The 25,385-nt window shown below is 42.6% G+C and overlaps 1 protein-coding gene across 1 annotated transcript in view; it reads left to right on the top strand.

Annotated features, from left to right (window-relative positions):
- The window catches only part of NUP205 (nucleoporin 205), a 1,199,422-nt gene that overhangs the window by 141,726 nt on the left and 1,032,311 nt on the right, over positions 1 to 25,385 (top strand). The window contains 1 exon segment of the mRNA XM_044087173.1: positions 14,655 to 14,797. Coding sequence (XP_043943108.1) covers positions 14,655 to 14,797 — 143 coding nt within the window.

Below are 25,385 nucleotides of genomic sequence, written 5' to 3'. Positions count from 1 at the left end.
GTCCTACCCACTATGCAGCCTGGCCATCCAGATATAGAACCTAGCCTCTCTCAGGATCTGCTTATTAGCCATGTGTATCCCTCAGCAGAGAATGTTATGGCAGACGACTCAACAGAACCTCCACCCTCTCACGAATGGATGATTCCGAGAGGTTTTCCTAGACCTGATACAGGTGGGGTATTCCAGCAGACCCATTTGCCTCCCACTTGTAGGCAGATGCAAGTTCTGCACAAGGAACCAACATCCACAAGCTTGGAAAGTGGACGCCTTCTCCTTCTCATGGTGGGGTGTACCTGTATTCCCTCCTTCACTCTAATTCAAAAGTCCTCCTAAAATTCAGAAGGACAAACCAAAATTCTACTGGTGACCCCTTTGGCCAAGACAGCATTGATTTCTCCTCCTATTCTCTAGCCAAGGCAATCACCACAGGTTACCCACCGTGAGAGACCTACTTGCACAGAACAAGGGATCCTTGCTACACCCACAGGTGAACAACCTAGGATTCTAATCCTTACAGACACCTTTATTCAGAGGCGACTCAAAGTTCTGCAGGAGGCCAGAAACCTAGCACTAGGAGAAACTATGTAGCTAAGTGGGACAGATTCTCAAATTGGTGTCATAGGAAGAACCAGGACACTACCCATACCAAGGGTCCTATCCTACTTGTGTGAGCTACCCAATCAGGACTAACATATTCTTCAAAGTCCATTTGTTTGCCATTTCTGCCTGTCTGCCCATTTCACCCTCTGACATCCAGACTGGAAGTCTAACTTTTTGAAGGAGTCCTCCACATCAAACCCCACGGAGATGCATCCCTCCTCCATGGGACCTAAATTTTATATTAGAAAAGCTAACCTCCCCATTTGAACCAGCACACTCTGTTTCCTGAAACTATGCACTCTGAAAACAGTTCTGCTAGTAGCCCTCACCTCTGCCAGGAGGGTCTACCAAGCCCTTATGGCCACCTCTATCTACCTTGTTTTCCACAAGGACAGAGTAATCCTCGAACCAACCCTTCCTTCATGTCAAATATAGTTAATGAACTCTCATTGAACCAAGCCATTAACCTACCAGTTTTTTACCCTCATCCACTGCCTCAGAAAGGACCCAACATCCTCTGGATGTACACAGACAACTTTGATATTCTTGGACAAAACCAAACGTATCAGGAAGTCAGATCATTTCTTTCCCAGAGCCCTAGGGAAAACTGTCTCTAAACAGACCATTGCCACATGGATCTCTATGTCCATTTCCTGTGCTACTCCCACCATGGGAAATCATTACAAGGTAATATTAAACCTCATTCTGTCAAAGCAGCTGCTTTCTACTGCCTTTTCAAAGGCATAAATCTTCCATTTTAGAAGCAGCTACTTGGACCTCAGTACACACCTTCACCAAACACTACAGCTGGACATAGCATCCCATGCTAGAGCGGGATTTGCAGGACTATCCTACAGGGTCTACTTGACCACAGGACCCCTTTCTCCTCCCAGGTTCATACTTAAAGCTCTGGTACTCTCCCACTGTTATGAATACTGCAACATGAGAATAAAATAACATAGAATTAGTTGTGTAAGAACTTACCATAACCTTGGATGTCCTTCTGTTCTGTGTTGAGTATTCAGTCCCACCCACCTACCCCCTGTCTCTTTGAATACTACCCCAGGTATCACCTTTGGACACATTGCCATCATCTCCCTTGTTTCCACCTACACAGCCATCCTACTGCCCTGGGACTGGCCTACATGAAGTCTAAGGGTCTCATATGAGGACCCTCCTGGTCAAACCCAGAAGCATACTGTTGCAAAACAATCCTGATGAGGTACGTGCAGACATCATTTTATACCTAACGCCGGTTTATGGCCCTGTTAAGAGCGCCACACACACCCTTGAACAAAGACTTTGGTATACTGGCTGGACAGTACTGCATGCAGCAAGTCCCTACTGTTATGAATACTGCAACATAGAAGAGAAGGACATCTAAGGTTGGCAAGTTCTTACACAACTATTCTCTCTCTATAGATATAGATTATTTATATATATATATATATATATATATATATATATACATATAACATTTTTTTCCTTGTATGAATAAAAGTAAATTTTATGGCAGAAGGTAATGTTCTGGTTTAATCTGTATATTGTACTAGTATCTGATGTATGCCAGTACATGGATTGTGAATTCTGTTTTAATGATTTTATACTGTCTGTGATGCATTTCAGAGGAGTTATATGTGTATTTATTGGAGCCATACTGCTTGTGTATCATTCTAATAGTTTGTCTGCCCTTGTTGCATCAAGCACATCTGCTGTGGGAACTTAATCAGGCACCAGTTGGTGTATCTCTTGAAGCTGTCAATCTACTCTATCTGTCTACTAGTAAAGTTCTTGCCTGTTACTTGTCTTGCTTTTGGTAGTCAAATTGATGATGGATGTAGCCAGCAGCACAGATGCATGCTTTGTCTGTGTCACTAGTCTGAACACCACAATTTGATAAAATTGAATACATTTCAGAGTCATAGTAGGATGAAGTATGGCTAGGATTACCTTTTGCTGATGATTATGTAGGTATCACATATTTTGGTTAATTAACATTCCGATTGCAGTAATGCAGTGTAGAAGTGCTTATTTACTAAATGTTTTTTCTTTGTGAAAGGAGAGTTTTGATATGGTTTAGATTTCTCCAGAGATTTGACATTAACAAGATGGGAAATAAGTGTATGAAAACTTGGAGAAAATCAACCAGAAAAAGGAGGGAAGATTCCTTTGGGAAGAATATGGTAGATCTTCATCAAAATCTGTTCAGACTTAAGTTTAGGTGCACACAGTGGCTTCCAATAATTCAGAGTAGAAAAATCAATTGCACTTAGATGTCTTTAAAATTGAAACACTGAATGGATATATAAAGTCAAACAAAGCAGAAAATAGATACTTTAACTAGTTACTCAGATGAATTGATGAAACTTGAGAAAAAATAGTCTAAACTGAAGAAAATAAAGGCTGAGCATGAGTCTTCTCAATATGAGCTATTTCAAGTATTACAATGTTAGAAGACAGAGAACACAGAGAGCCTAAGATTTTTGCTATACCAGAAAACTAGAAGGAACAGACTGCATTCATTTTTATGAACATTAAGCTAACAGACTGGGGTTCCACAGCAGGATTTGTTAACTGAGAGGGCACAAGCATATGCTAAAATCTAACCATGAGCAATCAAACAAAACCTATATTAGTAAAGAAGCAATCGTGTAACAGTGCTGCTCCTTACAGATTTTGTTGCAGAAAGGAAAACTTTTAAAATTGGAAATAGCAGAATGTTTGAATAAATTGAGGCAGAAGAAAAGTGAGTTTATCCCAGTAATGAGGAGTATTGAGAGGTAAGTGTGAGATTCAAATTGTGTCCAGCTTCCTTCTTAATTTTGCTGGAGGATCAAAGACCTTTTGGATGCAGAATAGGCTAAGGAGAAATGGCCAGCAAGCGGAAGGAGATTCTGCTTCTCACTCTTTGATGATGATAAACCTATAGAGAATTTTGCCAGTGAGACCTTTATCCATCCAGCACCACTACCTGCCCGAGGAAGACATGTAGTCCAAGAATAGTATAATGAATGGTCAGATGGGATCTGTTATGGTACATAGTACTTCCATGCAGAGGATTGCAAGTTTCTGGAGTTAAATTTAGAAAGTAATATAGAAGATGGCTAACTATGGAAGCATATCTGGAAGTTATAAAAGTAACTTGAATGACTTTAAAGTCAAGATATTTGAAAGTGAAAATATCATGAGACTCTAGATTCAGCAGGAAGATATAAATGAAAAAAATATATTTTACAAAATTATACAAATTAAAAAAAAATTGACAGATATATAACTTTAGATCAGATTAGAACATCAGAAGGCCAATGATCAAATGGTGGAAGTTGAAAAAGGATGATTGTGAGGTGGCAATCAGGCAGGCACTGGGTGGCAGTGAAGAGTTACCAGATAGTTGGGCAATTATAGCAGAGGTGGTAAGGGAGACTGCTAGAAAGGTGCTTGGTGTGACATCTGGACAGAGGAAGGAGGACAAGGAGACCTGGTGGTGGAACGAGAAAGTACAAGAGAGTCTACAGAGGAAGAGGTTGGCAAGTGGTATTGTCAGAGAGTTGAAGAATGCAGACAGGAGTACAAGGAGATGAGGCATATGGTGAAGAGAGGTGGCGAAGGTTAAGGATAAGGTGTATGGCGAGTTGTATGAAAGACTGGACACTAATGAAGGAGAAAAGGACCTGTATTGATTGGCTAGACAGAGTGACCGAGCTGGCAAAGATGTGCAGCAAGTTAGGGTGATGGAGGCTAATGAGGGAAACGTACTCGCAAGCAAGGAATATTTGTTTAGCAGATAGAGTATTTTAAGGGGCTGATGAATGAAGAGAATGAGAGAGAAAGGTTGCATGATGTGGGGATAGTGAATCAGGAAGTGCAGTGGGGATAGTGAATCGGGAAGCTTAGTGGATTAGCAAGGAGGAAGTAAAGGTCGCTATGTAGAGGATGATGAATGGAAAGGCCTTCAGTCCAGATGGCATACTTGTGCAGGCGGTGTTTAGGAGAGATGGCAGAGCTTTTAACTAGATTGTTTAAGGAAGTCCTAGAAAATAAGAGGATGCTTGAGTAAGGGTGATGTGCAGAGCTGTAGTAACTACAGAGAGGAGAGTTAAATTGATCAGCCATAGCATGGCGTTCTTGGAAAGAGTAGTGGAAGCTAGGTTAAGGAGGGATGTGATGGTTAGCAGCAGTATGGTTTCATGCCGGTAAAGAGTGCTACAGGTGCGATTTGCTCTGGTTGATTGAGAAGTATAGAGGGGAACAGGTTGCATTGTCTTTGTGGACTTGGAGAAAGCATATGACAGGGTGCTTAGAGAGGAGCTGTGGCACTTTATGAGGAAGTCAGGAGTGGCAGATAAGTATGGAAGAGTGGTACAAGATACGAGAGCAGTGTGACAGTGGTGAGGTCCGCAGGAATGACCTAATGCATTTAAGGTGAAGGTGGGATTACATCAAGTATCAGCTCTGAGCCCTTTATTTGCAGTGGTGATGGACAGGTTGACAGACGAGATCAGACAGGGTGTTCCTGTGGACTATAGTGTTTGTGGATGATACTGTAATCTATAGTGAGAGTAGAGAAAAGGTTGAGGAGACACTGGAGAGGTGGAGATATGCTCTAGAAAGGAGAGGAATAAAGGTCAGCAGGACTCATATGGAATAAGAGGAGGACTGAGGAATGGTGAGGATGACTGAGGAATGGTGAGGATGCAGGAGTAGAGTTGGCAAAAGTGGAGGACTTCAAATATTTGGGATCAGCAGTGCAGAGTAATGGTCAGTGTGGAAGAGAAAGAGTGCAGGCAGAGTGAGTGAGAAGAGTGCAGGAGTGATTTGTGATAGACCTGGTATCAGTAAGAGTGAAAGGAAGGTATACAAGATGGTATTGAGACCAGCATTGTTATATGGGTTGGCGATGGTGGCACAAAACAGGAGTCAGAGCTAGAGGTGGCTGAGTTAAAGGTGTTAGATTAGCATTGGGTGTGGATGGACAAGATTAGGAAGGAGCATATTAGAGGGTCAGCTCAGGTTGGATGGTTTGGAGACTAAGCCAGAGTGGTTTGGACATGTGCTGAGGAGTGATGCTGGGTGTATTGGGAGAAGAATGCTAAGGATAGAGCTGCAAGGTAAGAGGAAGGACTTAGATGAGGTTTATGAATGCAGTCAGAGAGGATATGCAGGTGGTTGGTGTGACGGAGCAAGATGCAGAGGACAGGAAGAAATGGGAACAGATGATCCAATGTGGCGACCCCTAATAGGAGAGAAGAAGGAGATGATGGTCAGAAGGCTGTATTTAAGCCTAAAGCAACTGAGGTAGACTATAGTCCATCATAATTTTATCTAGCATTTTCAGAATTAAAATATCTTAAAGGTAAACTGCTTGTATTCCAAACTTGGTTGGACACGAGACAGAAACCAACATTTGTTATTGGTAGTCCAAACGTTCTTCTGATGCATGTAAAAGATTGTCATCCAGCTTCACTGTTCTGTAGGTATTTGTAGAGTCTGGAATACTAAATGAAAGGTATCCAGAAGATAATCTCAGATTTGCAGCTTTGGTTTATGCCTAGCAAACACCCGATGACTGTTAAGCATGAGTTCCCTGTTAATAATTTACTCAGAAAAAAAAATCAGAACTAATCATAGGTTCATAGGTAGGTACTAGGCTATCGGCCCTAGGGCCCATACAAGCCTAGCCAAAAAATGTACCCTGGCTTTCGCCACCCAAGAAAATTATTTTCCTGTGCCCCTGATGCTTTGTTGTTGTCTTTAGAGTCAGTGGCAATTTTGTTTTCGTAACTAGCTTTGGAAGATTTTATGAGGGATCTCAGCTTCTTAATGAGGTTGAACAGGGAGTTCCTCCAGTCATGGGATTTTACTCTTTTTTTTTGCAACAGTTTCTTTCTTCTGTTGTAGAGTTTGTTAATGGCAGAACCACCAGATTGGCTTCCTTTTTTTGGAGGATAGCATCTTGGTTCTGTTAGGGATAGCATGATCCATGCACTCATGTAAGTGCTTATAAAGTGCATTTGTGTAGGATTCGGCAGTCATACCTCTATTGTCTGTCTGCATGGGTGTCAAGAAGTTTGCCACTTCTGTCTTAAGAAGTGTGAAGTTGGCTTTGGAGAAGTTTTTATGATGGTTTCCCTAATTGGGGGTGGGATGTGGATGTCTTGGCTGATTAGCTTGTGGTCGGATCTGACCAACGAGGAATTGACCTCTGGTGTGGAACACCGGTTTCCCATGTTGGTAATGACCAGATCTAGGATATTGCTGCCCCTGGTGGGGGTGTGAATAAGTTGATCCAAGGCGTCGGAATTTATGAATTCTAGAAAACGAGCAAAAGTTGGTACATGAGTAGTTTTCCCAGTTAATGGTGGGGTAGTTGAAATCGCCCATTATTAGGATGTTGGGTTGGACCCTAATACTTTCCAGTGTATCAAGAAATGAGGAGTGGGAATCCTGGGGCATGGTGGGGGGGTCTCTAGCAAGCTACAATTTGGATTGCGTTCTTGCCCAGAATAGTTGCACTTGGATAATCTCGGATGCATTATGCTGTGTAACTAGCCTGGAGGTGTGGATATCCTTAATGAATATGGACATGCCTCCACCTTTATTGCTTCATTCCCGGTTAGGTGGCCGAAAGGTGTGGTATGATTTATAGCCTGGTGTAATGCAGGTGGTGCTCTCTGGAGCTTTGAACCAGGTCTCTGTCACTGCACAGATGTCGATGTTCTCCATTTTAAGGAGTGCCTCGAGTGAGTGCATTTTGAGGTTTAGACTTCTAGCATTGAGTAGCATTACCCTCAGATTTTGCTTGTATGTACCTGTTATGGTGGTGAATTTGTCATTTGAACCTTGCCTAAAAAAGGCACTATAGGGTTGGCAAGAGCCTTAGCCAGTATCTGGAATCCCAAGGTCGACAGGTGCAAGCCATCTCTGGCAAAGGGACTGTCAATCATGCCCCAGGCAGACAAATACTGGATCCCCTTAGAATGACACCAGAAGCTTAGCCAATTGTTGAAGTCAATCATTTTGTCTTTGTACTGTGGCATCATTCTGGGTGATGGCAGGATGCTACTCAGGGTTAGGGTCATACCTGCCTGGGATACAAGATCAAGAGCTCCTCCATGTCTCTTTCATGTAGTCCAGGGAGGTACGTCTCGGGTCATTCACACCAACATGGACAATGACAGTGTCATATTTGTACTTATTGTGGAGTGACCTGACTGCATGCGTTGTGGATCCTGGCACCTGACAGGCAGCTGACAGTAACTTTCTCCTTTAGTCTAGTGAGTGGAACATCAGTGTGCCTGGCTGTAGAGTCACCTATGACTAGAGTGTACATTGTTATGCCTTATGGGCTGTGGTTGAGTGGCACACTGAGTTTGTGGGCTATGTGTCATTTGGGTTGTGTTGAGGGGCGGAGTATGCTTGTGTTTATGCTTTGGATGTCCCTGATGCTTGGGCAGGTTTTATTGAGAGTCTCCGCGAATGTAGGTGTGTGTTTTGTGTTTGTGTGTGTGTTTTGGTGGTGTAGGTTTTGAGGGACTATGTGATGAGTGTGGTGTGGTGCAAGTGTTTACCTTCTCCTCTTGACTGTCTAGTCCATTCTTGGGTGAAGAGAGCTTTGCTTCAGTTTGGCTATAAGTCCATCTCTCACAGGTTGTAGTGTTGGGTGGTAGGAGAGGGTTGTCTGTGTACATGAGGCAATTGCTGCATTGCCCCAAGATGCCCAGATTCATCAGGTAGACAGGAGAAATCACTGGGAGCTGACCCTTAGACATGCCTGGATAAGTGCTTATTTATTAAGTACTAAAAACTGCTTTCCACTAGACAAGTGATGAAAGTTGAGTGCTGTAGTAATTTTCAGCTTATGTAGTGCTTACAATGAGTTCTGAACAAGTGCTGAGTTCAAAGAAACAGATTTGAGTGCTGAAACTAGAAAACTGGCTAGTTATAAGAAACAAAACTAAGCTAGAAGGCTTCCCTACCTGTTTTTTATTTTTTTTAATAGAAGTACATAGTTTAAGATGTCAGTTTATAACATAAAATTAAGTAAGGATTCCCAGTTGCTTTGTAATTAACATATTTGCACTACTTAATCTTACTTGTGTATTTGTTATGTTGGCTCATGGACGCAAAAGAAATGCAGGGTGACAGGAGTCTTGTGTATCCATTATTGTCTACCAGTGGAACCCCGTTTGTGTTTGTTGTGTGTGGTTTTTTTCCTACTTTTTTCAAAGCAGTGACGATAGGTTTAGGTGCGAAAAATCTTATTTAATGCCTTGGCTTCATGATGACTGTAAAGAAACCAAAGAGTGTGGATCAGCTGCAGTACTTCAGTTCTTTGGCAAACCATCCTTGATCTGTCTTGTGGGAGCTCCAGTATTGCCTGACACAGCCTTCAACATACTGCATGCAATGTAGCACACATTTAGAAAGTGGGCAGCAGCCCCAACCACATGGTACTGGGACAGAGTGCACACCTGTATAGCCTAGCACATGAGTGTCAGCACTATTGTCCAGTGATGGACAGGAGTAAGGCAGATGCAAACTCCCCTCACTGAGACATTGAGGGACATACACATCTGAGACAAAGCAGTGACATCTTGTCCAGAACTGTGGGCCCTGTTCAGCTCACAGTGATTGTGCATTAGGGTCTATTAGTTTTCTGCAATGCAATTGCAGTGAGCACTATATTGTTGACCCTCATTCAGCGAAAATCGTTTCAGTGATTCACTGAATTTACTGAGGGCAAGTAAATACTTGCCCTACAGCACAACAGACAGCTATGCAAATCGAACCCACCCAAGTGGAGGGGCTCACACACACACACACACACACACACACACACACCACACATGGGGGTGACCCCCTCCCCAACTAAATATACCAACTCCAAGATTGCACTACAGTGGAAAAAAGGGCAAAGTTGTGCTGTAGGGCAAGTATTTACTTGCCCTCGATAAATTCAGCGAATCACAAAACAATTTTCGCTGAATGAGGGTCAATGATCCGGTGTTTGCCACAACTGATTGCGCGAACGGTTACAGACGCTGTGCAGTGCAACACTGAATAAACATGAATGCAATGTTAATATCTGGCTGTGCTGGCCAGTGTATGGTTGGGGCCACATATGTCATAGAAGAGAGGGACTAGAGTGGGTAGGAATAGTCATGTGTACAGGTGGATAGTGACACCATGGCATAAGTATGTCCTACAGACACTGAGTTGGGGTGGTAAATTGCAGGAGATGGAAATAACGTGGGCCTGTGTAAGAGGTACTATATGACCTGGATTAGATTCTCATGAGGTGGTGGGTTAAGGCCACATGACTGATCTAGGGCCACTTCGCTGGCTTGGTGCAGTAAACTTGGGACTTGTAGTGACATGGATGATGTGTGACTCCCAAACCATGACCTGGATGGAATCTGCTGACAAAGTGCCTTGCAAGTGTAGACTGGATGCTGTCTTCACATGTGATGAAAGAGGGCAAACTGTCATATGCTACCTGACATGGGTGATGACTTTGTACTTTGTGATGGCCCCTCCATGGCCACCCCCATTATGTACCCTGCCCCAGCCCTGGACAGAATTGCTGGTCTTTGTAGTAATCGTGGCAACTGACAGTCCTCTGCATTGAAGTGTTTTGTTCCATCTCGGATCTCATCAGAGTATTAATTATATTATTTCTGAACTCCATGTCTTCAGTGGGTAGGTAGTGCTGGTTGATTTCCTGAGTGCTATGCAAAACAGCAGCTAACTTCAAAATGGCCTGGGTAGCTGCAGGCTGCGTCTGGATTATACTCTAGCAGATTGTTTAACTGATCCCAAGTGCACCTGCTACACATGATAGCATGGTTAGTCCTCTTTGTGATTGTGCCATAAAGAGTATACCCACACTAGATGTCACCTGATACCCCATCCATAGTAGAATTGCTTGAAATTGCAGCCACATGAGATACTCACATTAATTATGGTGAATATACTCTCTATGGTCTCAGGTTTATCTGTGGGAGAGGCCAGATTTTCCACCTGTATTGCAGGTGAATATCCACCCAGGGAGGAGGCACCATAGCACAATGCCATCTGTGACTCTGGTATTTGTTTTACCATCATCCGTGGCATGGTTATTTAAATACACGTTTCCTATGTAACCTGTACAGTTGTCACCATAGCAATGGTCTACCTTGTGAATTAGTCACACCATAGTGAGAATGGGTACCTGTAGTACCACTCTGGCTCTTTGGTGCCCCTGCTGAAGGAAGACCATGCAAAATGTGTTTACTGGGAAAGTCCAAACAAAAAGCCATTTTTTCAGAGGAAAGCTCCCTAGTGCAATGCATTCCTAATGCCTCTGTCTTTTTCTGACATACCCAGATGCTTAATTTTTGGTGGGAAAACATGGGCGGGAGGATGTTGGCCAAGCTGGTTAGTTCTACTGATTCAGTGTTGAATTTTTGACTATTAAGTCTTTTGGCAGGATAGTTTAACTTATAATGTCACTTGACTACTCTGGAGCTTGGCTAACTGCAGGAAGATGTTGCTCATCTCTCTGGATGTTAAATTAATGCTTTGTTGTGCAGAAACTTTAGGCTGTACAAGCCTCATGTAGAAAAGCGGCACTTTTCTGAGAGTACTAGATAACCAGTCTCTGCATTTTAGGGAGGTACTATGGTCATGAGGTTAATTTGATATGTATTTAAAATAAAGAATATTATTGAGTATAATAAGGAAAAGGTATGAACTTGGATGTCAGTGCCATTGTTATTAGCTGGCAGAATTAATGTAATTTTTTTCCTCCCATGTGGACATTCAGTGATTTTAATAAAGTTCTCAAAGTCTGTTATCCGAAATAATCGGGAAGAAATCTGTTTTAAGGGGGGGGCGTTCACCCAAAATCATCGGTATAGCTTATTACACAGGAACAACAGTATGGTGGAAAGATACTTGTTTCATAGTACTACATAGTGGCACAGTTATTGACCAATATAGGTAGAATATACTGCTTAAGTTATTGGCTGTATAAGTTATAGATTATATGCTCTTCAGGTATGTAGCTGATAGTGTCTTGCCAAATAAGAGGCATGTGGAAGGGAAGAAATATAAAAGTTTCTGCTGCTTTTGCTTATTATAGAATAATTTCATGAAAATGTTCTGTAAATTTGGTCACTAAAATGTACCAGGATTGACAATCTGCTTTATCAAGTTTTTGGTGTCAAACATTTATGAAAATAGGCGAGATAGGGGTTGATGGTAAGTGCTGGATTTATTTAAGTTGTAAATGTATTCAGATTTATGGTTTCCAAAGGAAGATTGGGATTGTGACACTGTCACAAAGAAGAAAAAGGAAAAAGTACTTGGGGAAATACTGCTTTTGTACTAAGCAAATGGAGAGCAGCTGCAGCAATCCTTTTGCATAAGGGAAGACCTTCCTCAGACCCAGGAAATTTAATTGTAGACCGTAAATCTGACCACCCTCTCTTGTAAAGCCATGGAAATAATTTGTCATGGAATTAGTCAGGACATAGGGAGCCTCAAAACACTGGACCCTTCTCAGTTTGGATTTGTTGAGGGTAGATTATTTTTAATCAGCCTAGTTGATTTTTTCCAAAAGGTTACCAAAGCAGTGGATGAAGGCAGAATTGTATACAATGCATACCACAACCTGGCCAAAGTTTTTGCCACAGTTTCCCACTCGGGCATAGTAGAACATTGCACTAATTTTTGTAAGAAAATTCTTCTGTATTGCACATCTTAAAAACAAAGGATTGTGTCTAGATGTATGAATGTCCTTGTCCTCTGTAACTCAGCCCTCATTAAGCCAGTCATTGGCTATAATGCCCCTATGTATCTTTCCAAACACATACAACAACTAGAACACCCACAAAAATACCTTACTAAAGGGATACAAGACTTAAAAATATGTCCTATGTGGACCGACTTAGTGCTCTGTCACTGTACTCTGTATCTTACAAACTGCTAAAGGTGACCTGTGTCTGGCATACCAGGCATCCTGTGACCCATTAGTGATGGATTTACTGCACTTCAGCAAGTCAGATGGCATCAGAAATACTCTGTGTAGGAATCTAAACTTCTGTAACATCAACAGGTATATCTCTCAGAAGGCATTGCTACTGTGAAACAGACTCCCCATCCATCTACAACAAAGTTATCCCTGTCTATATTTAACTGCAACCTAGATCTATGGATGGGTAACAGAAGATTTACCCCAGGACTGCCCCTGTACTAATAGGCAGCTCTAAGTGCCTTATCTCATGGGTCTTTTTAAATTATGTATGGTATAATTCAGTTATTCTCATTAGGGTAGGTAGAATATACTGCTTAAATTATCGACGATGGGATGGTTAAGGACAATTTATAACTAAATGGGATTGGTTATTTTGAGCACCAAAAGGGGAAATGGCTAGGCTTAAAATAGTCCGGGTGGGCAGCTAGCCTGGTACTTGCCTTTGAACCTATGGAAAACATTAATATGGAAATGCTGTATCATTTTTTGTGCTGAGTTTGGTAGGAGATTTGGTAAACTGCCTCACATAATACAATATTAAAAAGTACAACCATTTAGGTTAGTTGATGCATAGAAAACATTGTTATACAAGTTAGAATGTGAGGTGGTTGAATTAAGTCCAACCGAACAATTCTGGAATAGTGGAAACTGTGAGGACTGGAACTTCCTATAGTAACTGGTGGGAAAAGCTTCCTGTTTTTGACTGCGATTGGAAGATTATTCTATACTGGAAATTGAGCAAATAAGCCTTCCTTTAGGATCCCCCTGAGTAGGTTATTTGGAAGGGAGAAAGGTAAAAGGGTGATAGAACAGAGAAAATGGAAATACATCTCCTGTGGTACTAGTTTCATATATTCTAAGTTATGATATTTGCACAATTGGACCACTTTTGCATGTATTGCAGGGATTCATTTCTTTGCAAGACACTGATTTTAAATGTAATTTTATACAGGTCCTTTTATTATGAGTGTATATTAATATAACAATTGTACTGCATGCAGAAACCAAGTAACATGTCTAATAAATGCATTTGTTATGTGGAAATGGATTGCTTCACTGTTTGCATCCTCCCCCTTTATTGTGCTGTTGTCCATATGTGTACCTTTGCTGCAGGTTTTACAATTGGAATTGTCATTTTAGTGTTAAATAGTTGTTTCTTGTTGACCAGCACTTTGATCGGTTTTATCAAAAATTTCTCTTGTTTCTGAAGAGAGCCTATTGAGGAAAGACTGCTAATACCCTTGTATGCTTCCTTTGATCGTGAAATGACAGGAGATGCCCTAGGCTGATTAAGTATGAATGGCAAGAAATTGTAGTGATGCAACTCACCAAGTCTTGTATAAGCATAATTTTTTAAGTTCTTCCAGGTTTTTTCCCCATGTTACTGGTACTAGTTACCCTTGTGTGGAGAGGCTAGCAAAACCCTGCAATACAGCTGGTCCTTCTAACTCTAGGGAAAGGTCACCTTAATGGATTATCCTCACTAGATTGCCTCCATTTGGGAATAGGGTATGTTGATCGCAGTTAAATAGGGCAGATATTTTGATATAGACATAAGAGCAAGTCTTAACTTAGGATAGGGTAGAGTGTGGGTCAGATGCATCCTCATCCAGCAGCTGCCCACCCAAGCTCTTCCCCTTGTTACCCAGAAAGGTGGCTTGCCTTTCAGCTGTAAAATGCTTGCCTGTCTTTTCCAGTAAGCACCCAGTGGTAAGCAGTAGCCCAGTTCTTTCACCTAGGATGAGAAACAAGAAGCCACTTTACTCACTCCTGTTTGGCTTCTTCAGCACCTGATTTGGTAGTCAAACTCAAGTTGTGTCTATGGTCAGAGACTGCATGTTCTTCCACAACTTTTAAAATGTGTGCTTTTCTACTTTTCATTTTGGTAAATTTGCAGTTGTAAAATGCTTTGCTTTCAACTTTGTTATTATGGCACAGCACAATGTAAATGATGTCTTGTTGGACAGATTGTTTTTCTTTTAATACAAAGGACTACTTTTATGTGTTTTCAGTAAGTATGTATTCCTTTGTTTTCTAGGAGAACACCAACAGCCTCATTTTCCTGGTATGACAAGGGGTTTAGTTGCTGTTCTTTTGTACTGGGATGGCAAACGCTGTATTGCTAATTCATTGCGGTCTCTTATCCAGTCACGACGAGGAAAAACATTTACACTAGAGCTCGTATGATGGTCTAGTCTTTACCTTTTCACATTTACTCTGTAAGCTGAATCCATGGAGATGTCAGCACACTGCTTTTAATTGGAAGAGGTTTGTTTTTAAGTTATAGTTCACATGCTGCATGTGTGCATTGTTTTTCTCTGCTCTACAAGAACTGCACGTCTTAATTTCCTTGCAGATACTTGTCTAATGCAGCACATTTCTGCCCATGTAGTCCTTACTTATTCACTGCTGGCTTTCTTCTTCTGTCTTGTGTTAATGTTTACCTGACGGTTTTTGTTTTTTGTCAGCCTTTCTGCTCTAATTGCAACTCTGCTATAGAAAGTAGTTCAGTTTTGATCACTGAGCAGGTATACCATCTCACAGGATCATGTTAGGCACTGTTTAGAAGCCTGTAATATTGCTATACTGTGTGTGTGTGTGTGTGTGTGTGTGTGTGTGTGTGTGTGTGTGTGTGTGTGTTTGCTATAAGTGTGTGATCTGAGGTCATTTCAATTGCCATTTAAGTTGCAGTTAAACTAGTTAAAAGCTTTATATAAAAATGGGGGTCAGACTTTTTGGGCAGTGGTTGTGTCCTTGCTTGTGTTCTTGCATGCAACTTGCCTTTTTCAGAATTATATTTACTCTTGTTTCTGAAACAGAGCTGAAGTCATGCTGCCATTAATGTAAGGTTTGATGGTATGTGAGTGACCTTCCCCATTACATCTTTTTACGTTTTGGAAGTGTAGCAAAAACGTTTTTGAAATAATGTTTTGGTGTATGCACAAAGAGTTGCTATAAAAGTTGGTGTAAGAGTTCTGTTTCTCGAACATTTCATCTGATACACAGTGCTGGTGTTTTCTACCATTCAGTATCGAAGAAGTTGGACAGCGTCTTTACCATTCAATATTATAGAAGTTGGACAGCTTCTTGTTGTATTCCTTGTACTGGAGCACAAGCTAGTTAATACTGGAGCGAATGACGTTTCATTCAGCACTTAAATTTTGTTTTATTAGCATATACTACATACCATTTTTATTTGTACATACACTGCTGTTTAATTCTGCAATGGCATTCACCCATTTTTATATGTTTTTATCAAGATGACCTCTTGAGCAGGATAATTCATGTGCTAGTATATGCAGTGTATATAATTTACTCCTGTTTTAAGTGGCTGTAACCTGCAGCCTGTAACACAAGTAATTTGTGTTCATTCATTACCATTATACAACAGTTTGTGTTTTTGTCTTGTGTTAACCAACAGTCCTCCCATGATTTAACAAGTATGCATATTCCCTACTGATTGCTGATTATGGGAGGCAGTCAAGAAATAGTCAGCCAGGCAGCCATCAAGTACTTATACATCTGCCTCTGGCATTGTATGGCATTTGGATGTACAGGAGACACTTGACCCGGTATTTCCACTCATCAGTTTAATTGTAGCTACAGCGTGTACATACCTTTGGTATGCTTCCACATCTTTGCTCATACTGCAGTCAGCCATGCAGTGGGTTGAGCTATCTTTTTCTATCCAGTGTGGACAAGTCAGTATTGGCCAATCACTCCTCTTTCATCTGTCCTATAATCTGGATCACTAGTCAGTCCCAGGGTGGCTGCTTTGTAGTCTTACCTTTATTCCTCTGTGATTTAAACTTTTATGTACTATAGTTGTAATGTGTGTATTTTTTAAGTGTGAATCCTTAAAATGAAGTAGTCTACCATGAGTGGGAGTTGCAGGAAAGACCATGCTTTAATTGAGTATAAAGCAGCTTTGTCTGCAAATTAAGTGGTACTAGCAGTGTGTTTAACTGTGGAGACAGTGCTTGATCATAGGAGGTTGCTAGGCTAATGGCCCCAGGGCTCTCTCTTTTATCACTTAGTCGAATCGCACATCGGCGAACACCTTTTTATTAAAGCTGCCAATTGTCGAGCGGAGTTTTCAGCAAAATTTTACTTAAGGCAAACAAACAGTAGGCCACCCTAGCAACCGTGAACAAAATCATAAAACTTAACTACCCAGGTGGGGGGAGGGGCTACACCCCACATGACCACCCAGTGTGAGGGGGCTGAGCCCCCCACCCTGCCAACTGAATATACCAACTCCAAGATCACACACTACAGTGGGGAAAAGGGCAAATTCCAGATGGTAGCCAATTATTGGTTTGCCTTAGGAAAAATTTTCACTGAAAACTCCATTCGATGATTAGGAGCTTCGATAAATAGATGTTTGCTGATTTGTGATTTGACAAAATGATATCGACTGCCCTTGTAAGCCTAGCCAAGTTCAACCCCTATTCCCAAGGGTGTCTAGGTCAAGCAGACACTAAAATCGGCACCTGTTGCCCCTGTCCAAGAGGGACATAGGTGGGACCCCTGGGCTGAATTTCCGGTTACCCATCCAGTCTTCCAAATTAAGCTTAAATAGGGCAAACGACAGGGTTTCTTTAACGGGAATAGGAAACTCTCTCCAGAGGGGTGGCAACATCGGTCTCTCCAGCAAGTTATGTTGATGTCACATACCACGTTAAGGTCCTTTTTGAGCAAGTGACCTGTGTGCCATTTGGCTGGTTAATGTGCAACATTTCCATTAAAGCCGGGTCAGAGATTGCTCTATATGCAAGGCACAGGTCGCCTGTGAATAGTGTGTAGAATACAAAGTAAAGTGACAATGATTTCTGTCTGTCTGCATAAGACTGATCTTGAAGACCCTGAATTTTCTTGTAAGGAACCTTTGTGGTCTCTCCAATTGCTGCAGGTGCTTGGAAAGGAACATACCAAAGGAGCATTGTAGTGTATTATTGGCCTGATGAAGGAAGATTACAGGAGTTGCAACCTCTTCTTTTTCTGGAGGCAATGTCCTTGCTTATGAGATGAGCAATATAAAATGCCCTTCTTACCACTGTGGAGACATTGTGCTCAAAGTTAAGGTCAACCTGTGTGCCCAAATCTCGACCACAGACTGTGTGCTTAGGGCATTGCTATTGATATGGTACTTCTTTGGAACATCACACTTAAGGGATGATGATTTTTTGCATTATGTTTAAGACCATGACTTCAGCAGCAGTCATTACTCTGCATAAGACCTTCTTGCAGGATGATGGCATCGCTAGGGGTTTCAATGATGTCTCCCAGTTTGCAGTCAACAACAAACTTTGTCAGCCACAGTCCTTTAGTTTAGTTTTAGCCTTTACTTCAGAGAAGTATTCCGAGCAGTAGGTGTCCCAGAACTGATCCCTGTGGAACACCACTGGTTACTGGTCTGCTGGAGGAGGTGGAGTCCCCTATTTTGTCTGTACAAGTTCGGTTAGTGAGCCGGTTTGCACCCCACTTGACAATATATGTGTTGATACCAAGCTGAGTGAGTTTATCAATGATGCCTGAGTGGTGGATTGTGTCAAAGGCCTTGGCTAAGTCTAGGTAGGCTGTATGCACAGATTTGCCCTCATCTAGAGCTTTGGTGACTTTCTCAAAGAAGTCCACCAAGTTTAACGGGCATGATCTCCCCTTGACAAAGCCAGACTGGGCGGGGTTGAACATTTGGTGATTTCCTGTATCTTTGTTAATACGGGCCATGATGATTCCTTCCATGGCCTTGCAGATGAGGCTGGTCAGGCTAATGGGTCTGTAGTTCCTGGGGTCAATGGATGCACCCAGTTTGTGCAAAGGGATGACTGTAGTCATTTTACATTCTGCTGGGACAAAGCCAGTGCTTAGGCTGTGATTGAAAAGCTTGCTCAGTGGTGATACTAATTCCTGTTTAACCCATGTAGAACACAGCCAGGGATGTTGTCTGGTCCCACAGAGGCTGTTTTTTTGGCCTTTGAAAGGGCATTTAAGACCTGCTCCTCAGAGGTACTGGGTGTGCGACAGTTGTTAGGGATGCTTTGGGGTATGTAGCAGGGATAGGAGAGTGATGTTTTCACTGAACCTGTCAGCCAGCAGGTTTGCTATATCCACAGGTTCTGTATGTGTAGTACCATTAACTATGAGTTCAGCACAGATCTAGGCCTTACCATTGAGGTTACAGATGTAACTAAAGAACACTTTGTGGTTATACTTGGTTAGGGAAGCTAATTTGAATTTGTAGTTCGCTTTGGAGGCCTTCACTAGGAGATGGATCTTAGTTTGGGTAATATTTTACTATTAGTCAGAATTTAGTACCTTGCTAACAAAGTTCTATGCTTGTGGTTGTCCATGTACCCTGCACATACACTGATAGTAACATACTGGCTGCATAACCACTCCCCTCCCTGGAGCCCTGCCAGTCCATTGCTGCTTGCACAGTGTGGATCTCAGTTCTTGCTATTGTCAGTTAAATTTGGAGGCATGCTTCATTTTTTTAAGATCAGTTTTGCACAGTTGATTTCCAGTAATTTAAAATCATTCCATCCACAGTCAAACCAGTTGTACTGACTGGGGCAAAAAATGTGCAGGCAGGGGTTCTGTCATACAGACAGCCACGAGAGTTGTTTCTGCTCTTGCAGACATCCTTGCAACTGTGGGCTCTTTCTGTACTCCTAGTCCCACTCCCTGGATAGAAGGATGAGCTCCTGCAGTCAGCATGGGTTATACTGCTCCTTCCCTCTTGTAAGAACATGCCCCTCATGCACTTGCTTTTGAGGGCTCCCACCATGCTGTGGTTTGAACTGAAAGTCCTCTTCTACCAAGATGCTGTTTTGCATTGACACCACCAAGTGCTGGCTGATGCTTAAATGCCAATCAAACCCAGGGCTGCCTGTTGTGTCTAGGAGGAGAGCATGATGGATCAGATGACTGAAATTTAGTAGCCATGTACAAGGAGACCAGCATGACAGAGATCTCCTACTCTTAGATATTTATCAACCTTTATAAAGCCAAGCTGTTGTATGGAAAGACCAAGGCTGACATTCCTTGAGGTAAGCTTTGTATTGACTGGTTCTGTTCTCTTCAGGTGTTGATTTACCCTGGACTAGTCCAGGTTCTTGATGTCAGTTGAGGAACTTGATTGGGAAAGTGTAGTCTTGGCTCCTTAGTTAGTGGGTGCATCTTATGGTCCTTTAGCCCTCCTTGTCATTTGATTGTATGCTAGAGTCTTTAGTCAGCTAAGCTGATTAAAAGAGATCCATTCCTTGAGATGACTGTTAATTGATTAGATCTATTCAGGAACAAGGACTCCACACCTAGGACTGCCTTCCAGACCTTTTGCGGTCTTGCAGGAAGTGGTTGAGGATTCAACATAATCATACCACTGTGGAACTTGTATATCATAGGCAGCATGTCTGGCAGTTTTGTCTATTGTAAGGTCATACATTGAGATTGTTTTCACTAGAAGGCCTCAAGTTATGTTTGGGTCAACCCAACCTGTTCAAGCTTTACTTCAGGCAAATGAAAAATAAAAATAAAAGCAACTTTTGCAGTGGAGCAACCTCCCCCTCCCACCACCACACAACCCCCATGTAAGCTATTTCACTCTGCACTACCTTACATTTACGTGACAGAAATACAAGCTGATGCTGACTTGTAATAGAAACAAGGCTGACAAGCAAGTTGAAACGCATTCAGATGTGATTGAGGTGGATCTTGTCCATTTCACACTTTCTTTGCCTGGTAGGGAAGACCTGATAGTGTACCCAGTGCGGGTCCTAGGCATATGAAACATGATCCATCTCTGGCAGTGGTCTCTTCCCCACTCTGCCTTTAGCCACGTTTCCTAGTCCTGTGATTCCCAGCACAGAACTCTTGTGTTTTCACCCATACAGGAGCCAGTGTGCACAGGTAATAGGTAATCACTGTCATCCTCAGCTCATATATTTTTTAGAATATTTTGAGGCCTTCAATTTGTGAGTTGGAGAGGGGCAGTGCAATCAACTCCATTCACATCTGCCCCAAATAACCTGTCTGACAGTGCTGTGAGAATTGAGTGGTCCCTTGCTCTTCCCCCTCTCTCCCAAGTGCATCTTGCTAAATTCCAGGGGGAGGTGTCCTGAATCCTGTTCCCCCTTGGAAGTGGTTATTTGGAATGCTTAATCTCATCCTCGAAACACCCACATTTCTGAATTTTGTCCTTGAAAAAGGGCTACCATATTGAGCAAATTATTTTACACTGCATCCCAGTTTGTATGGGGTCTTTGGACCATTGTAGGTACCAGAGATTGTGGCATTTTACTTCTTTGAGTTGAGAACTCTGCGCAGATGTGACATTAAAGTTTACTGTCTTTCCACATTGTGGTACTTGGGGGCATAGTCATCATCATCCCTCTCTCTCTGGTCCCAATTTTCTTTTTTCCTTTGAAACAGTTTCTTTGTTTGAAAACTCCGTTCATAGGTCGGTACTAGGCTATCGGCTCTAGGGCCTATACAAGCCTAGCCATAACAATTCCTTGGATATTTCTTCCCACAATATTTACTTCTCTGGACCCCTGTTTAGCAGGGTGACTGACATGATCCCCGGGGTGAATTTCCTTTCTCCCATCCAGTCATCAAGGTTCCTTTTGAAGAGGGCAAAGGAGGCGCTCTGCTTGACATGTATGGGCAGTCTATTCTAGAGTATGGGGAGTCTCTGGGTCAGGAACCTATCCCTCCAGCATGTTTTGTTCATTGTGATGACAAGGTTTAGATCCCTGGAGCGTGTGGATCTGAGGTATTGGGATTTCTTTAAGTGGAGCATGTCCAACAGTTCAGGGTTTGACATGGCCTTGTATGTTAAGCAGAGATCTCCTCTGAGTAGACAATATGCCACAGAGTGTAGCTGGAGTTTTTTTTTTTTTTTAGACTGTCAGCATATGGCATCTGCTTTAGGCCTGTGATTTCTTTTAGTGAGGTATTTCTGTTTCCAGCTTTTGCAGATGTCTTGTGAGGTACATACCAAACTGGGCATTATACTCTATAATGGGTCTAATGACGGATGAGTACAGTGGGACAATGACCTCCTTTTTTCTGGATGAAAAGCCCTTAGTGATGAGGTGTGCCACATAGATTTCCTGACTGTTGTGGCGATGTGGTTATCGAAAGTGAGACCACTGTCCACCTGTGTCCCTAAGTCTCTCATCACACTTTCGATGTTTAGTGTACTGCCATCTATGTGGTAATTCATGGGTACAGGTTTTTTTCCAAAGGGGATAACTATACATTTCTTTGCATTAAGCTTGAGCCCATGGCTGTGGCACCAGGCATCTGTTTCTGTAAGGCCCTTTTGTAGACTATACACATCATTTGGGGATTCAGTAATGGTTCCCAGTTTGCAGTCATCTGCAAACTTTGTTAGCCAGAGTCCCTTAGTGTTGGCCTATACTTCAGAGACGTAGATGCTAAACAGTGGTCCCAGGACTGAACCCTGAGATACTCCACTTGTCTGGAGCTGGATTTGGAGTCGGCTACTTTTACAATCTGGTTTCTGTCAGTAAGCCAGTTGGCAACCCATCGAGTGACAGGGATTTATGCCCAGCTTAGCAAGTTTATCTATGATTCCAGAGTGGGGGATGGTGTCGAAGGCCTTGGCAAGGTCCAGATAGGCTGTGTGGACCGCCTTACCCTCGTTCTCAGCTCTGGAGACTGATTCAGAGAAGTCAGTCAGGTTCAGGAGACAAGATCGGCCCTTCACAAACCCAAGCTGGGTGGGGTCCAGTGTTTGAAAGTTGCCAGTGTCTTTGTTTATAAGTTCCATGATAATGTGTTCCATGCCCTTGCAGATCACGCTCGTCAGACTGATGGGACGGTAGTTCCCGGGATCCAAGGTGGATCCCCCCTTGTGGAGTGAGATAACTGTAGCTGTGCACCACTCAGTGGGCACAAAGCCTGAGGTGAGGCTATGATTAAACATAACACTTAAGTGAGGTGCCAGTTCATTTTGTAGTCCATGTAGTACACAGCCTGGGATGCCATCTGGTCCCATGGATGCTGTATTCCTAGCACTGGAGAGTGCGGTTTCTACCTGTGTGGTCATGATTACTGGAATTTGGCAATTTATTGGTATTGAGATGGGTTCTTTAGGGGTGAGAGGGGGGGGTGAAGTTGGCACTAAATCAATCTGCCAGGATATTGGCAATATCCTTGGGATCAGTATATTTAATGCCATTCTGTTGAAGCTCAGTGCAGATCTGAGCATTGCCATTTAGATTATTGACATAACTATAGAAAGCCTTGTGGTTGTCTTTGGAATCTTTGGCAATTTTATTTTCATAACTAGCTTTTGAGGATTTTATGAGGGATCTCAGCTTCTTACCGAGGCTGGTGAGGGAGTTTATTGCATCCTGGGATTTTTCTCTTTTCTGCAACAGTTTCTTCCTTCTGTTGTATAGTTTGTTTATAGCAGGGGACCACCAGATTGGCTTCCTTTTTTGGAGGAGAGCATCTTGGTTCTATTTGGGATGGCACGATCCATGCACGAGTGGATGTGCTCGTACAGTGCCTTAGTGTAAGATTCTGCAGTCGAACTTTCAGATCACGTCTGCATGGGTGTCATGAAGTTTGTCACTTCTGACTTCAGGCGCATGAAGTTGGCTTTGGAGACGTTTTTTCCCTACTGGGGGGGGGGGGGGGTGGAATGTGGATGTCAAGGGTGAAAAAAAAAAAAAGTTTTTACCTTTTTTCTATGCAGACTCTACATCTTGGACATTGTACTTTTATGATTGTATTTTATGTAATCCTTACTGTATTGCCTACTACTGTATCTCACATATTCCTAAATGTTTGTGACTTTGTATTATCATCCATTACTGTATGTAACCTTGATTGTACTGTTTTTGGAGCTTTTCTCCCCGGGCCTCCACTGAAAATGGGTACTTCTTGGCCCAGTGGACTTCCCCGGTAATCAAACTGAAATAAATAAATAAATTTGCTTATGGTCAAACCTGACCAATGAGGGTGTGACCACTGGTGTGGAGCATCTATCTCCCATGGTGGTAATGACCAGGTCTAGGATATTGGAGCCCCTGGTGGGACAATGGATTAGTTGATCCAGGGCATTGGAATTTATGAATTCCAAGAACCGTTGGGAAAAGAAGTTTGTACCAGAGTAGTTTTCTCAGTTAATGACAGGGTAGTTGAAATCACCCAGTATTAGGTGTTTGGTTATATCTTAATATTTTCCAGTATGTTTAGAAAGGTGTAGTGAGAATCTTAGGGCATGGTGGGGGATCTGTAGCAAGCTACAATTTGGATTGCAGTCTTACCTAGTGTTAGTTGCACCTGGAGAATTTCAGATGCATTGTGTTGGGCAACTAGCCTGGAGATGTGAATATCCTTGGTGAATATGGACACTCCTCCACCTTTAGTGTTTCGGTCTTGGTTTTGTGGCCGAAACATGTGGTAAGAGTTGTAGCCTGGTATTGCAGGGGTGCACTATGGAGCCTTGAACCAAGTCAGTTACTGCACAGATATCGATGTTTTCCATTTTTAGGAGTGCCTCGAGAGAGTGCATTTTGAGGTTTAGACTTCTAGCATTGAGTAGCATTGCCTTCAGATTTTGCATGCTTGTATCTGTTATGGTGGTGGTTTTGTCCTTTGAACCTTGCCTAAAAAAGGCACTATAGGGGTGGCAAGAGCTTTAGCCAGTAACCTGAATCCCAGGGGTGACAGGTGCAGACCATCTCTGGCAAAGCATTGTGGTTTGTCGATCCTGTCTTCCCAGGCAGACAGATACTGGATCCCCTTTGAATGACACCAGAAGCTTAGCCAATTGTTGAAGTCTATCATTTTGTCCTTATACTGTGGTATCCTTCTGGGCAAAGGCAGGATGCTACTCAGGGCTAGGGTCATACCTGCCTGGGCCACATGATCCGAGAGCTCTTCTTTGTCTCTTTTCATGTAGTCCAGGGAGGTACGTCTCAAGTCATTCACTCTAGCATGGACAATGACAGAGTCATATTTGTACTTGTTGTGGAATGACTTGAGTGCATGCGTTATGTGGCGGATCTTGGCACCCGACAGGCAGCTGACTAATTTTCTCCTTGTTCAGCCTGGTGAGTGGGACATCAGTGTGCCTGACTATAGAGTCACCTAGGACTAAAGTGTTAGGTACATTGTCTTGCCTTAGGGGCTGTTGTTGGGTGAGCTATGTGTCACTCTGGTTGTGACTGGTGTTTTGTTTGCGTTTCATCTTCAGAGGTCCTTGTTGATTGGGCAGGTTAATGTTAAGGGCCTCCGCATATGTGGGTTTAGTGTTGTATGTGTGGGTGTTGAAGGTGTGGGTTTTGAAGGGCTATGTGTTGCCTGAGGTGTATTGCAGGTGTTAACCTTTTCCTCTTGACTGTCTAGCACAATCTTGGCTGGAGAGAGCTTTGCTTCCAGTTTGGCTTTGTAAGTGCATCTCTCGCAGGTTGTAGTGCTGGGTGGTAGAAGGAGAGGGGTTGTCTGTGTACATGACTCAATTCCCGCATTACCCCAGAATGCCCAGATTCACCAGGTGGACAGGAGAAATCACTGGAAGCTGACCCTTGGACATGCCTGTTCAGTAATGTACACCAGAAAACACTGCATGTGGATAGTCTTGCGTTACATGTAGATTCTTGGGTGGTTTGTCCATTTACTCACAAAAGGTATAATCCTAATGTTAACACTATACCGAAGGATCAGCCTGTAGTGTAATATACATCCTGTGTACAACTGTAAACTTAACTTAAACTTGTGTCTTGTA

This window comes from Protopterus annectens, chromosome 11.part0 (genome assembly GCF_019279795.1).
Source record: "Protopterus annectens isolate FY-2018-M chromosome 11.part0, PAN1.0, whole genome shotgun sequence".
In the NCBI taxonomy this organism is placed as follows: Eukaryota; Metazoa; Chordata; order Ceratodontiformes; family Protopteridae; genus Protopterus; species Protopterus annectens.
The sequence above is the reverse complement of the archived record's forward strand: the minus strand, read 5'-3'. Positions and strand labels throughout refer to the sequence as shown.